The sequence below is a fragment of the Vidua macroura genome, chromosome 9 (genome assembly GCF_024509145.1).
Source record: "Vidua macroura isolate BioBank_ID:100142 chromosome 9, ASM2450914v1, whole genome shotgun sequence".
Lineage (NCBI taxonomy): Eukaryota > Metazoa > Chordata > Aves > Passeriformes > Viduidae > Vidua > Vidua macroura.
Window position 1 is genome coordinate 12,082,106 of NC_071579.1, and position 14,861 is coordinate 12,096,966.

Sequence of the window (14,861 nt, forward strand, 5' to 3'; positions counted from 1 at the left end):
ATTTCCTGAGCATATTCTGATGAGTTCAATCCAAGGGTGGGGTTTTAAGTTTATTGTATCTGCACACTAATAATGTGATAAACTAAATCACCAAATACATGGTTTTATAATGTAAATAATTTTTTGTGCATTTGTTTGACTTCCCTGTATGTCTCTTAGATGAGTACCAGCTTACAGTTTGTTCATCACATATGCAGACCTATAATTCAGATTCTGATGGGGGGGGTTTCCTTTCCTTAGGACAAAGTTGTCAGCTTTCACTTGACACTTGTATGCAGCATTACTTCTGTTTGCCATGCAGAGCATGGAGCATTTGTTGGTGCTGGATCAGTATATGAAAGCATGAAAGCCTTCAGCTTAGAAACAAAGTAGTGTCTGGTATTTGCTAAGTGTAATAATGGCTTAGTAATAACTAGGTGCTCGTTTTAAGTATGCCAGGTAACTCACAGAAACAGTAAAAGTTGAGGTGTCATTTGGGTTGAGTAATGTAAGAGCTGGTATTACTTTGCTTAATGTTTCATCAGCACTTAGGATTAGTATTTATTCATTAACACAGAGAGTAGTAATTATGGAAGGTGATCTCTTTCATGTTTCATACAATTTAGAGGCGATCATGGATATTTGTGTTTGTTGCCACTTAAATTACAGTAGGGATCTTGCAACAGAAATAAGTCTTCTGTGGGCCTGCTGATCCTTTGTTGTTACAATGAAATTAATGGTGACCTTCCAGCAAGACACATGTTAAATATGGCAGCCCAGCGACCTTGACTCTGCAGCCTGTCACTCTTATCTGTAATTATTCATATATATTCTTACAAAACTCTTACTTAACTAAAAACTGTCTGGTTAAGATTTGAAATTTATATACCCACTTAATGATTTTGAAAGTCCCATGTTTAATTAAAACCAGGAAAATTATTCTAAAGTTTTTTTTTAAGATGGAGAATAATTAAAAATAGCTCTGTGATAAAAATAGCTGTTGTGATAAAATGCTTTCCTTGGCAGATATAGAGTGCAAAAATTATTTTCTAAAAGCCTATAAATCCTTAATATATTTGTTATGGAGTGCATAGTGCTTCATTTGATTTCAAGTATTCTTATAGTATCAGAGCACACTCTGAATGCAATACACTAGCTGTCCATAATGCTTAAAATGTTGAGGTTTTTTTTTTTTTTAAAGCTGTTAAAGTTATTTGAACATGAGGTTACAGTATCCACAGTTTTATCTTCTGACTGAAGATCCAGAGATTGCCCCTGCATTTGATACTTGCCTGTGGAGGATTCTTGAACTGCAGTTACTAACACTGCTTTAGTTTGTACAAGCAGACAGAAGTGGGTTGCTCCCTTAAAAAAAAATCCCCAACACAGCTTAGTTGTCTATGATGCAGTCAGTATTGACGTGGAAGGACTAGTGTGCATCTAGAGTTCTTGTCTTGAAAATGAAACCTTCAATTGATCCAGGCTTTGCTACAGACACCCAGAAACCGTGTCATAACATGAAAATTTAAAAGAAAGAAAAAGTGTTGTGAGAAACCTAAAAGAGTTATGATCCTGACTCTCCTGGCCATGTTCACATCAGCCATAGGTTTTTGGTAATAGTGTTCTAAAGCAGATAAAATTATCTATATTGGTGTCTTTAATACTAATTCATTGAAATCTTTGCCTTAAACTATAAAGATAGCCTTAATATTTGAACCCTACGCAGGGCCAGGGGTGCACATGTACAGGGAAGAGTCTCCATAGGCATGAAATCAACTTTACCCCAAGAAGAAAGGGGGATAGAGATGTTTTTCCAAAGTAATAATTTTCTATTTGGTAGTGCTGTAGTCATATACCTGCTAAAGACATAGTGTTTCTTTGCTTGATTGCTCTCATGGTTTTCAGATTCTGTAGATTGTCATTAAGTAAAAATTGATTCTGGCTTTTGGGATTTTTTTGTTTATGTTATTTATTTTTTTAATGTTTTTTTTTTCAGGTTTACCAAAAATGCAAGTAATTCGGAATTACAATGGAATCCCACAGCCAGCAGCACAAGATGGGCCACCGTTGCATATCCAGATTGGGGACACTATTGAACTCATTAGAGGAGATGCACACAGCTTATTTTGGCAGGTACTGTATCATTTATCAAATGGCTATGTTCTGTTTGTCCAGATAGCAACTTCTTATCATATATTGCTCTCCTAACTTTATTTTTTCTTTTTGAACAACAACAACAAAATTCTTTGTGGTTTATCCAAATAAATGCCTAATACAACAAATTTTGCTTTTAATTTGCCAGTACTTCCTACATGGTTTAAATTTTCATTCTTGCAACCTTAAAGTAAAAGTCCCGGTGAATAAATCTGCAAGAACATGACATTGGTGGCAATCCTTGTGAAATTATAAGAGTTAAGGAGAGTGTTTGGCACAAGAAGCAAAGTTTTTGAATTTTCAGTGTCTGGTTCTCTAAGCAGCATAAGTAAAAGCTTTGTTGACAAAACCCAGTTAGTGAATATTAGATTTATAGGGGAGAAAAATAGCTCTGCAAAACAGAACTCCTTGATGCTGGCTCAAGTCAGTTAAGGATAGGGGTTTTTTATATACATAGGAAAAGTATATTCTGTTGATAGCAAAATTTGCTGTCATGTGATTCATATCACTACTTTTGTTACTAAAATTTCTTCTTAAATGAGAACTTTAAATGTTGAAAATGCTGACTTGGATTCACTTTAACAGTAAATGCATTAAAATGTCTCATTTTTCTTGACTGCTTTCTGAATTGTTTGTATTATTGGGTACATGGAAATAGAGCTAAATAGAAGAACTATCAGGAGATAAATAGAATAACAAGTGGAAAATATCTGTCTTCTTGAATTGTTGTTCCTGTGTTGATCTTCCTGATTTTCTTTGGGGTTTTTTTTAAGCTATGATAAGGTAATGACTATAATATAAAAACTGCCTGGTCTACTTCATGAGTTATGTCATACTTCTTCTTGTTTGTTTTGGCTTTTGTTTTTCTGGCTACAGTTAGGATGGAATCTTCCTCAAACTCTGCAGGACTGGCTCAGTGAACACTTCCTATGTCACTGTATCATCCTGAACATTTAATGGGGGGAAGTAATAAACAATAAAATTACTTTTCTATTGAAAAAAATGGAAATAGGTGTAACTAAACCACCTTACTCCCTCCCAAAAAACCCTCCAAACCCAAAAAACCAACCAACTCCCCTCCAAAACCCCCCAACCTGTTACTTAGCAGACCATGGGTATTTTGCATCACTAAAAATAAATATTTTCAAATGACAGAGTTTGGCCTGTGTAGTTTTGTATGTAGGACTTGGTTCTGCAAGGTCTAGAATTCTGATCTGGAGAAGCATTTAAACCTGCTCTTGACTTAGGACTGGCTAAAAGGTAATCATCTGACTAATATAATTAGTACAAGCCAAAATTACTGCTACCACGTGGGACTGATTCTATTGCCATGTTCATACACATCTGTCAATTCAATTTACAGGAAATTGTCTTAGAGGTTGTTTGTGATTATCATGCTAAAGAATTTAGCTAGGATCTCATTGTGTTTAACTAGCAGAAACCAGAAAGCGTGTTAGGTTTTTCCCTAGAAGCCTTAGTAATAGATTTGAATCCTAATGGAAATTGTCATCTCCATTAGCATCATTCAGGAATTTTTTTTCTCTCTTGTCACAAACTGCTTAAGACAGATTTTTCTGAGTCTTTTAATGACATCTACATTTTAAAATGTATATTAAGAAAGAGTCTGCAAAATGCAATTTATATTAAAATATTTAATTATTCAAAAGGGTTTTTAGGGTAATTTACAGCTGACCCACTACACTAATATTCCAATGGTTTTCTAAGTTGATCATTTAGAAATTCAAATGATTGTAATAGATAAGTATGTGTGGTTTAAGTAAAACTTTTCATTTTTTACAGCACATCAAATAAGCAATGCAGGTTACTAAGCAGTGCTTGAGCTGTAGCTGAAGTGTTGTCAAACATGCCTTGATAAGCATTAATATGTTTTGTTCAGTGGCTGGTCTTATTGAGTGTGGTACCACTTGCTATTCAGGTAGGATTAGTATTGAAAATAAGTGTCACTTGGATGGCAGACTGTTTCAGAGTTGTGCTTAAAATTAGGTCTATGCTCGAGAGGGATTTGTGTTTCAGGTGTAAATAGAATATACAGATACAAAGGGTAACCTGTATTCAAGCAGGTGATGTGAAAGGGAGTAATGAAGCTTTGCTGAACACAGGTTCAAATCTGTGAGACTGTCACTTGTTTGCACAGAATTATTTTTTTAAATATCACTAGTATAAAGAACTTTTAGCTTAAATACAGCCTATGTGATTTTCCCTCTCCTCTGCTGCCTCTGCACTTCTCTGTATTTTTGGTTAAGGGAGTGTGTGATTTTTGGTTAAGCTACTGTGTGTGATAAATTGCATAGTGATCTTCTATGGAGAATGGTGCACTCACTGTGCTTAGGATAGCACCAATCAAAGAATGTTTTTATTTTTTTCATAAACCCTTGTTATTTTTTTACATTCAGCTCCACTCTCTTGCATTTTCTATTTTCGTGGGGTGCTATAGTAGAATTACACATTTACTGTTACAGAAACAAAATGAACCAAAACCCTGAAGAAATTTCATGTGTGTTTATGAGGGTTTTTCCCTTTTAAATTTTATGTTGCAGGTAGGCCATTAAAAAAAAAAAAAGTAATTTGCATGATTTTAGTGCTTGTAAAGTACTCATGCTTAATCTCCTTGCCAAATGCTGAGAGTATATTATATTTACAGTCAGTATCTTACATTTAATGGAGGTTAAGTATTTATGTGCTTTTAAAAAATCAGTTAAATTAAAACATTTCTTTGCCTAAATACACATTTTGATGCCTTCATTTTATGAATCTCTGTTCAGGAATTTAGGTATGTGTCCTTCTACTCTAAAATGTGTGTTCACTGCCAAATATTACTAGGAATAAAAAGATGGTTTTAAGGTGTTCTTCAGGAGAGTTTGGTTGGTGTTGAACTGTGTGTGAGCTGCTGATGCATGGATTTGTGAAGGTCAGGCCACTTTTGGTGCTTAGAAGCTGGAGTAAATTGGTGGTCCTGCTGTCAGTTTGCTCTTTTAAGAGTTTTAAAGTTCTTCTAAAAGTTTTCTATGCTTTCTAATGTTTACATGTTTTTACTAAGTTCCCACACATGTTCATGTAAATAATAATTGTTTTACATTCTTCTTTGTAAGTAGAGAGAATTAATAAACTGTTAGTTTGACCAGTGTAGTTGGAGAGGTGGCAATTTCACCCTCCAATCCACTTGTCTCTTTTGTAATTCTATATATTGCAGAGTCAAAAAAATAAAATCTCTTTTAATTATTTTCTTCCCTCTTTTACATCTAACATCCATATAAAAATTATTTTATATCATAATATAACATCTGGAACTTTAAAAAAACCTTTAAAACTCTCAAAAGAACAAAGTAACAGTCCTGCCACTCTGGGAGGGCAGCTGTTGTGGTGCAGGAAAGGCTCAGTTCAGGCTGTGCTGGATGCATTTCTGCCCCTGGTCTCCCCATCGTGGGGATGCATCTCCAGCATGTCAGTGTATCACAGTCAGGGAGTCATCTTTAATTCTGTTGGTATTCCCCTGCCCAGCTGATTCCCACTGATGCTGTGTATCACTTGGGGAGGTGCTTAATGTGCTGTCTGAATTGGCTCTCGGACCACGAGTGCTGAGCTCCCACTGGAGTTTGGTCTCTCAGGTGCTGCAACCACTGCTGCACAGTGGTCTAGTCATTTTGGGGATCTGCAAGGTTGCAGAGTGGCAGCTTTCTGTAGAATGCCAGCTGAGGAGGATGTGACTCGAAAGGAGATAATTAGCCTTAATGAAGATATCAGACACTGGCAGACATTGACAGAGCTGGGAATCACATCCCAGTCTCTGAGCTCCCTTCTTGCCTCTCATCTCTCAGAGCTTTCAGATATATCAGTTATAATTATCACTTAATTATATTAAACCCCCAACAGAACAACAGCAAAACCCACAGAAATATTGAGCAACACTTTATTAGAACAACATTTTATTTTAAAGACTCTTGGATATATTTATTGTCCTAAAGTCCTGGGTGTGTGTTATTATTTACTGTTAATCCCAATTATGTCTCAAAAATGGATTTTTTTTTTTAGGGAAGAAATCTAACAACAGGAGAGCTTGGATTCTTCCCAAGTGATGCAGTAAAACCTAGCCCATGTGTAAGTACAATTATTTAGTTCTGTGTGCCACCTTACAGGAAAACTGCCCGGTTCATTAGTTCATCAAGATTAATTTTACCTTACAAAAATAATATTGTTTCTACTTCCTCGGTGCTTTCATGGTGGTTTCAGTATTACTTAAAGTAGAGAGTTCTAATACTTTTGGTTATCGGATGTAAGTAGGGCATGTCAAGAAAACAAGTTTGATAAGCAGGTTTAACTTTTGGGAATATTAATAAATTGAACTGTCTGAAGAGTTTCCAGAGTGTGGATCAAATGCATTTTATGTGAAAGTGCACTTTCTTCCTTCCCCAGCAGGAAGGTGAGAGTGCTGTGGCTCTAATCTATTCCCCAGTCACTTTGGGTTAGAGAGAGGGATTACAGCCTAGCTAGTAAGTTTAAAAATTGTAAAACTAACATCAAACTTTGAATTCTGACTGCTTGATAAATTTTCTTTTTTATGTTCTTACCTGTCTTTATTTCACGCAAGAATCTTCTCAATATAGAAAAGTTTGTGAAAGCAATAAGAAAAATAATTTTATTATATGTACTCAAGAATTTTATGTACAGATGTGAGGCTGTATTAATATACTATGCACTTGTTCCTTCTCTGCCCTCTGTACCACTGTGCATCAGATTACTGCCTTCCTTTGCTGAGGTTAATTGATAAAAACCCATAAACCCAGTAATGAATCCTATTCCTTATTTTGCTTTAAGGCAGTTTTAACTTACTTTAACCTGATTCTCAACAGTTTGACTTATTAATAGAATTGCTTCTGTTACACCAAACAAGACATGCCACTTCAATAGCTTTTATAAGTAGGTGGGGGTCAGCTCTTAGTAGCTGCATTTTGATATGTCTTTGGGGCTTATTGTGCCTTAGTTTCCAGAGCAAGTTTATATGAGATCCTAAGGAGTATAAGTATGTTAAAATACCATAAGACATCTTTAATAACCTATATTTCTAGGATTTTGTTTGAAGAGGAACACACAGGCTATTTGTAGGTACAAGTTCTGTTAGTTTGGGTGAGAGGACAAATCTGAAATAAAGATGAAACTGTTGTGTGACTTTAGCTTTCATCCCTCCATCCTTTGCTTATTGTTAAATTTGTGAATTTCCCACCCCTTGCTTATTGTTCAAGGGTGGATTTCCCATGCCATGGTGTCACTGTCAGTGACCCCATCAGTCATTGTGTAGTCATTGACCCCAACTGTAGCAGCACTTTTAGGAATTACCAATATACTTTAAAAGCACTGGCAGTGTAATATCTGAAGTTAGGAAGAATGCTGCTGGTGTGTTATGTAGGTCTCTTTCTAATGTTAAAGCTTTCTGCTAAATTTAAAATACACTATTTAGAGGAGTACTGAAAATAACACAGTTTTTCAGAATGAATAAATACTATTCATGAAATGTTACCAACTGGTGTCATGAACAGAACAAAAAGATGAATTGATGCTTCAACACTGTTAGCTTGGAAGGAATGAAATATAAACATCTTATTATGATAAATGATGCAGTGAAAGATACTGAAACATCAATCAGGTTTTAAACATACTATAACTTTTACTGTTATTATTAAGTCTAACAGTCTTTACAACCATCTGATATAAAAATGCCCAGAAACAGCATAAAATCCATATATCAGAAGACTTTAGGAACGAATATTGAATGAAAAACTGCTGAGCTCCAGAATATCTATATTCCAGACTTTCCACAGATGTCCCTATAAACAATTTTTTCCCTTTAAAATAAGTAGTATATGTCAGCAGACATTTTATGCACTATATGAGTAATATCTGTTTCTTCCTAGCTTTCCTCCATTTTTCTAATTTCTGTAGAGGCATTGGATACATAGCACAGTATGAGCCAAGAGCTTCTGGAATAACATTTGATTTTATCCTTCTTTATGCCAATGAACAACACTTGTTATATGAATATATTTGTCCATTCAAAATTTACAAAAGCAACTACTGATCTATCATTTAACTGCACTGGAGGATTGACTTAAACCATCTTTGAATTTTTATATCCTTTCCAGTTTATTAGCACTACCAGAAATATTCAAATAAGTTAGAAATATTTAAGAATATCTTGCAACATGTAAAAACTTGGTAATTTTTGAAATTGTGGCCTTGAAGTGTGTCATCTGGTGGATCCACTAAAACATTTCTCTTAGGAATTGTTTGTCAGCATATTCATAGTCCATTAACTTTGTGCCAGGTCTCCCCATTAGAAGCAGAGCTGCCTGAGTGACACCATCAGTTTCTGCAGGGATGGGGAAGGCCAGTGCTGCTGCCAGGGTGACACCTGGCTCTCCTGGGTGCCCTCCACTCCTGAGGGCTTCACGTGCTGCCAGCACTGCAGATGCTGCTGTGGAAAGAGCCCTTTGTCTACACTGTTTGGGAATAATGCATGTTTCCTTTTTCTGTCTCAAGAACTAGACTAAAGGACTGTTTAATGCCTGTTCAGATTTACTGCTACACAAGGCAAACACGTGAGCCTGGTTTTATGCCAGAGAACTTTAATGTGTTCCACACTGAAGTTTATTTCAAGGTCAAATCTAGAGACTTGATAGAGATCTTAGCTGATACCTGAGGTCAAGACAGTGGGAGTTGTAATTGATTGCAATTCAATCAATTTAAGTTTATAGGCCTTTATAATAATACTTTCCTTCCTGGATTTGTTTTTGGAAGTCTCTTTTGGTGACATTCCATATATCATGAATATAAAACTGTAAGAATGTTACTGTAATTTCTTCCCTATTAGAGTCCAGAAAATAAAACATTTATTGGTTTTACTTGAAGGAAAAAAACCAAAATATACGTGCTTACCTAAGAATATGTGACCTTAAGTTATAAGTGTGTGAGATTTATGTTAACCTTTCACTAAAATCCATTTTTCAGCACTGTGCATTTTCACACATTGTTTTAGAAGAGTAGGGTAATACTGAGTTATCACAGACTAATGGGAGAGGATACTGTGCATCTTGTGCATGAATAAACATGATCTATCCATATGTTTGTGTACTTATAACGTCCATTTTGCAAACTGATTGCAGTTTAATTTTTAAACTTAATTTCAGAATCAAATTACATGCTTAGCAAGGTACAGTACAATAGTTGCCCAAGTCAAATACAAAGAAATGAATGATGTCATGTGATATAAGTTGTGGAATATCCTCAGGTCTCTCTGAAGATTATAGACCATATTTCCCAGTGGACAGTCTAAGGCCACACAGTCCAGAATACATGAAATGAATTTTATACATTACTGTAAATTGGTTGCATATTTTAGTGCACTTTTCTACAATGCAGAGCATTGAGCTATTGTGTGTATGAAATTTGAATGTAGGCACTGTCAGAAAAGCTTCAAACAGTTCTGTGAAGTAAAAATGCCCAAAACAAACTTCACAGAAGAAAAGAGCTTAAAATATTTTGTATTACTTCCAGAATGATAGGGAATATTTGTCCTTTATCATAACTTCCTTTAAAGAAAATAGACTTGTAGACAAATTAGATCACCTGGTTATTGATAGTTAAATCAATCCATTTTCTGTTTTTTAGAAAAAAAATCTTGATCCTCATTTTCTGTGTCTTTTGATATCCTAGGTTCCTAAGCCAGTAGACTACTCTTCACAGCTGTGGTAAGTCTCTGTCTTGTCTTGCTTCTCTGAAAGAAGCAGTCACAGAAAGCAACTGTGTTTACTGCAATTTAAATTATATTAGTTTAACCTTTCTAGGCTTCAGAAGAAGACTGTGTAATGGTTTGGGAAAGCAATGCCATGTGTTGCCTAAAGGCATTTCTGATATAATAAAGTGCTTAAAGATTGTGATGTTTTGTTTGCAAGTCTGTGGCTGTACAGCCTTAGTCCCAGAGGTCTGAAATAGAACAATAAGAGATGATTACAATATGAAGCATGGAAGTATAACTTACATGTTGAGTGACTAAAGGAAGGAATAATGTTAAATGCATCTTGTATCATGACTAGTTCTGCATTTCCTTAAGAACCCCACCAACACTGAAGCTGTAGAGATACAGGTGGCACCTGGGGGTATGGTTTAGGGGTGTCTATGGTGGTGCAAGGTTGACGGTTGGACTAGATGAATCTTGAAGGTCTCTTCCAACTTTGACGCTGTGAAAAAGATGGTGTATCAAAACTGCAACCACTGCTGCTCTGGGCTTTATGGAGTGTGTGAACTCTTTCCCACAACTCAGAAAAGACATGGCGATTCTGAGAGAGCAGAGTAAGCATCACTTGTGTTCTTTCACTGATTTTATGCCTTGCCATTTAGACATGAGTTCTAACTTCCTCTTAACTTGCCAAAAGTGAAATTAGGATCACATCTAAACAAATACTGATTTTTTCATAACAAGCCAAGTAAAATACTTATTATTTAAAATTGGTATTTTGAATTAATTCCTAACATTTGGTCTATTTATAGTTTGGTTAGAAGAAAACATTTTACTGGCATTAGTCTTTATCTTCTATGGATTTTTAATAAAGATCTATTTTTTTACTTAAAGCTCCTTTCTAATTGGTCGTGATGTATTGGTGTGAAATTTTCCATAGTGGTGGTCTGTGGTGGTGACAGTCTTTGTAAAATGGTAAGATAAGCATAATTTCCCTGGAAGCTAGGTCACTTTCCCCAGTGAAGAGTTTAACCTCTGGTTTTGCAAATGAGTGTCTGCTGACAGCCTCTCAGATGTCCTATGCAAACCGCAAGGCAGAGCAAGGGCACAAATCTGCTCATGCAGGCAGGCTGCAGAATCAGTGATTTATTTGTCTTAGCTTTCAACACATAGCATCAGCTTTTGCAAATTTGGATGGTTTTGGCAGATTTTTTTTTTCCCTCTAGATGTTTAGTATAACCATTGCACTTTAGCATTTAGAGGTTATGCATAATTATAAAACCAAATAAAATATTGTCTTGTGTAAGTACCAAATTTTCATATAGCTCTTTTGTTGACCTGATCTACCTCTGGTGGCTGATTCTCCCTTTTGTTGTGATCAAGCTCCCTAGAACTCAGGGAGGTTCAAAGGTTCTGGACCACTGTTGTATTGCTTCACTTGCAGCATGATTCAGATAAACCAGTTGGTTTTATGAACTTTTCAAGCCAGTTGTCATTCAGCTAATGCTTGGGTTCAAGCACTTTCTTTAGCAGATACTGTATTCAATGTGCAAATAAGTACTTTTCTAATTAGGAATTCCACAACCCCCACTGTGGAATTTTTTCATGTTTTATTCTTCATTCAGAAATCTGGAAGTGGTATTCAGTTGCAATGGATATATTTTTGGTCCTCATGATATGTAGAATATTTTCACTTTCCATTGCATATTTAATAGACCTTCGGAGCTTTGAAAAAAATCATAGGCAATTTTTATTTTCCTTGTTACAGGTTTGCAGGAGCAATGGAACGACTGCAAGCAGAAAGTGAACTAATTAACAGAGCAAATAGCACTTACCTGGTGCGGCACAGGACCAGAGAATCAGGAGAATATGCAATTAGTATTAAGTAAGTGGAAGTGAAATAAGAATGCCTCAAGAAAGTTTTCCTGTTCTCATTTTTGTCTAGATTTTATTTGAAATAAATACGGGAAATAAACCACTGTTTCCATGATATAATTACATGCAGCCTTTAAGAGAGTCAATATAGGAAAACTGAAGTTGCTGTCAAAAAATACCCAGGATTTATAGAAGGAAAGAAGCAATGGATTTATAATGCTGATGTAGCAAGTTGGGGCTACAAAAATAAAGGTCAAGTGTGTTGGAGAAGAGTAAATATTGTTTGCAGAGCAGTAAGATCTGTTTCATAGACTTTGGTGAGCAAAGCCCTTTGCATCTCAGACTATTCAGTAAAATGTGGGTTTGTGCATTTTGTGGGTGCAAATTGTGTGCTTTCATGTTGTTGATCAATATGAATATAAAAGCAGGAAGTACATGGGAATTCCCAATTAGAATAAGCAGTTAGCTGTGACTTTTTTTTCTGATGACAGATTACTTCTGTAGCTGTACTTTAATATATATGTTTGGTTGATTAGATGTCAACTTTGTTTTGGCACAGATATACATTTTGTCCTAAGAATTTATGTGTGTGGTGTTCTAGGGGCATGCCCTCAGGTAATTATTGATTGTGTCTGATTAAAAACACATTTATATTCATAAGTTATTCATTGCCCACAGGTACAATGATGAAGTGAAACACATCAAGATTTTAACAAGAGATGGCTTTTTCTACATTGCAGAAAATAGAAAATTTAAAAATTTAATGGTAAGCATTGATTAGCTTTTTAACATTGTGAGATTTTCTTTGTAGCTGTTTCTGTTAGAGAGAGCTACTTAGGTTTATAAAATTCCAGAAGGCTATGAGAGTGAAAGATTTGAATTGTGTCCACTCCTGCTAATAGGATAATTTTTTATATTTATGGTTTTAGCTCTAAGTGATAATTTTATGTGCTTAAGACTACATATTTATTGTTAGGACTGGACTGTGTCCCTTGTAGTGAAGTGGAAGAGAGGAGGAATTTGAATCCCATGCATCAGCCCACTCTGGAGTTAGGCTGAATCTGGAAAGGAGAATTTGATGTGTTGGAAATCTTGGTTTTTAGGAATCAACTGGATTACAATTTATGCAGCAGCCTTCCTGCATGCATACTCAAGTATGTGAAAATGCTAAATAAAAATGAAGGATAATACAAAACAAGAGCAGGGAGAAGCTTTAAAACCAGTAAGCCTTAGAAATTATTTTAGGTTAATCACTGATACTCTGTAAAACAAGAGCATCCTAGAAGTGGGGAGAGATTAAATGATAATCTGTAAGTGCTCATTAGAACAGTAAGAACATAAATTTCTTGATGAAGCATGCACCAAGCTGTTTTTGCACTCTTATCCTCATTTCACACTTACAAGCCAGTGAATTGTTTAGTTTTAAGGCTGAGGACCCTGAGATCTTTTCATTGTTTAGCAGCAGAAATGATGGTGTTGCTCACATTCACAAGGAGGTGGCTGCTTAGTCTGTGAACCCTACAAATGATTCATTGCAAACTGATCTTGGCAAAACACGGCACCTGGAGTGCCACGCTGCCAGGTTTCTTCTTATGGCAGCGATGCAGCTTAATGCACTTGTGCAGGTTCCAAAGTAGAGCAGAAATATAAATAAAGGACAAAGTTGGATGAAAAATGGGCAAAAAGAATATGCATTGCCTCACAGAATTGAGAGGACAGAAGAAATTTCTAGTGTAAGGGCCTCACTGCTATCAACTTAGCCTTGCTAACATTAAAGTAGGAAAGAATTATTTTATAACACAGATTTAGGATATTATGAATTCTGCCCTTGAGCGTTAAATACATAGGTGGTGTGGTGTTTGTACATGCTGTGGAACAACTGCTTTGTTCTGGATAGATGCAAGAGAAAAAGGAACAGTGTCTGAAAGAGGAACAAAAGTAGTCTGAATAGAAGTGGGAGCAGAAGAGAGACAAAGGCAGCATCCATGGAAACGTTAAGTAGTGATCTGCAGTGACACAGCATTTTGTACTGCTTTGGAGGGAAAAAAGGTAGAAGAGTTCTTGTGTCTACTTTTCATAGTACATTTGAAAAACTTTCACCAGAGTAATTAAAATGTGCTGAGTGCATAAAGCAGGGTGCAGTGAGAGGTCAGTTTGGCTGCTGCTGTGAATCAGGGTGATGTGACAGGCTCCTGAGGAGCCCCATCCATGCTGGCACGGACTGCTTACCTTATTCATCTCTGTAAGCTTGCTACTGTGATTTGTGCAGTTTGTGTTTTGGAGGCCAGTTGTCAGTCAACTGTTTTCATGGAAGAATGGAATTAAAACCTAAGCTTTAAAACTAACTGAATCTGTGACATGAAATGATTTTTTCTTTTTCCTCAGTTTAAAACCATTTAACTTATTTTGCCAACAAACAACATCTGTCCATTTGGAATTCTAATTACTTTTACCAAACAACACAATTCTTACAGACTTACACTGTGAAAAAGATAACAAAAGTTTCATACTAATTATTTTCCATTTATCCAGATACCCTACTTTGAATGGTACTTACTTACAAATCACACACAGTATTGTCATGGTAATTTGAATGTCTGAATATTCAGTGATGATATGAGAGTAAATTCTGTTGCTGACATTCCAGTTTGTGTGATGTGCTGATATCAAACAGCAAAGCCCAAAGAGTTCTTAGTATCACTATTGTAGACTATTATAGGCTAAACATTTTGGTAACTTTTTGTGGTCTGCCTTTTTTTTTTTTGTTTTGTTTTTTTTTTTTTTTTTTTTTTTTTGTTTTTTGTTTTTTTTTTTATTTTTTTTTAATTTTTTTTTAGTTTTTTTTATTTTTTATTATTTTTTTTTTTCCTAGAAGGAAATGATTAAACACAATATGATCTCCTAATTTTGACCTAAGCTTCGCTTGGTCAACTTTGACTTTGCAAATCTAAATATAAATAAGTGGAATGAAGTGAAGGGTTTACAGTAAATACGTTGCTTTTTGCTTCCATTTCTGAAGAGTGAAATCCCACATTTGAATGGATCAATTGAAGTACATTTGCTCTGAATTGTCTGCTCACTTTTAATCTTATTCTAGCTCCATGTA

At 35.5% G+C, this 14,861-nt stretch overlaps 1 protein-coding gene across 1 annotated transcript in view; it reads left to right on the top strand.

The window, feature by feature from the left end:
- The window catches only part of VAV3 (vav guanine nucleotide exchange factor 3), a 149,122-nt gene that overhangs the window by 118,230 nt on the left and 16,031 nt on the right, over positions 1-14,861 (top strand). Inside the window, exons 20-24 of the mRNA XM_053984649.1 lie at positions 1,976-2,112; positions 6,184-6,249; positions 9,859-9,893; positions 11,649-11,765; positions 12,434-12,521. Of these exons, the coding sequence (XP_053840624.1) occupies positions 1,976-2,112; positions 6,184-6,249; positions 9,859-9,893; positions 11,649-11,765; positions 12,434-12,521 (443 nt within the window). The remainder of the gene's footprint in view (positions 1-1,975; positions 2,113-6,183; positions 6,250-9,858; positions 9,894-11,648; positions 11,766-12,433; positions 12,522-14,861) is intronic.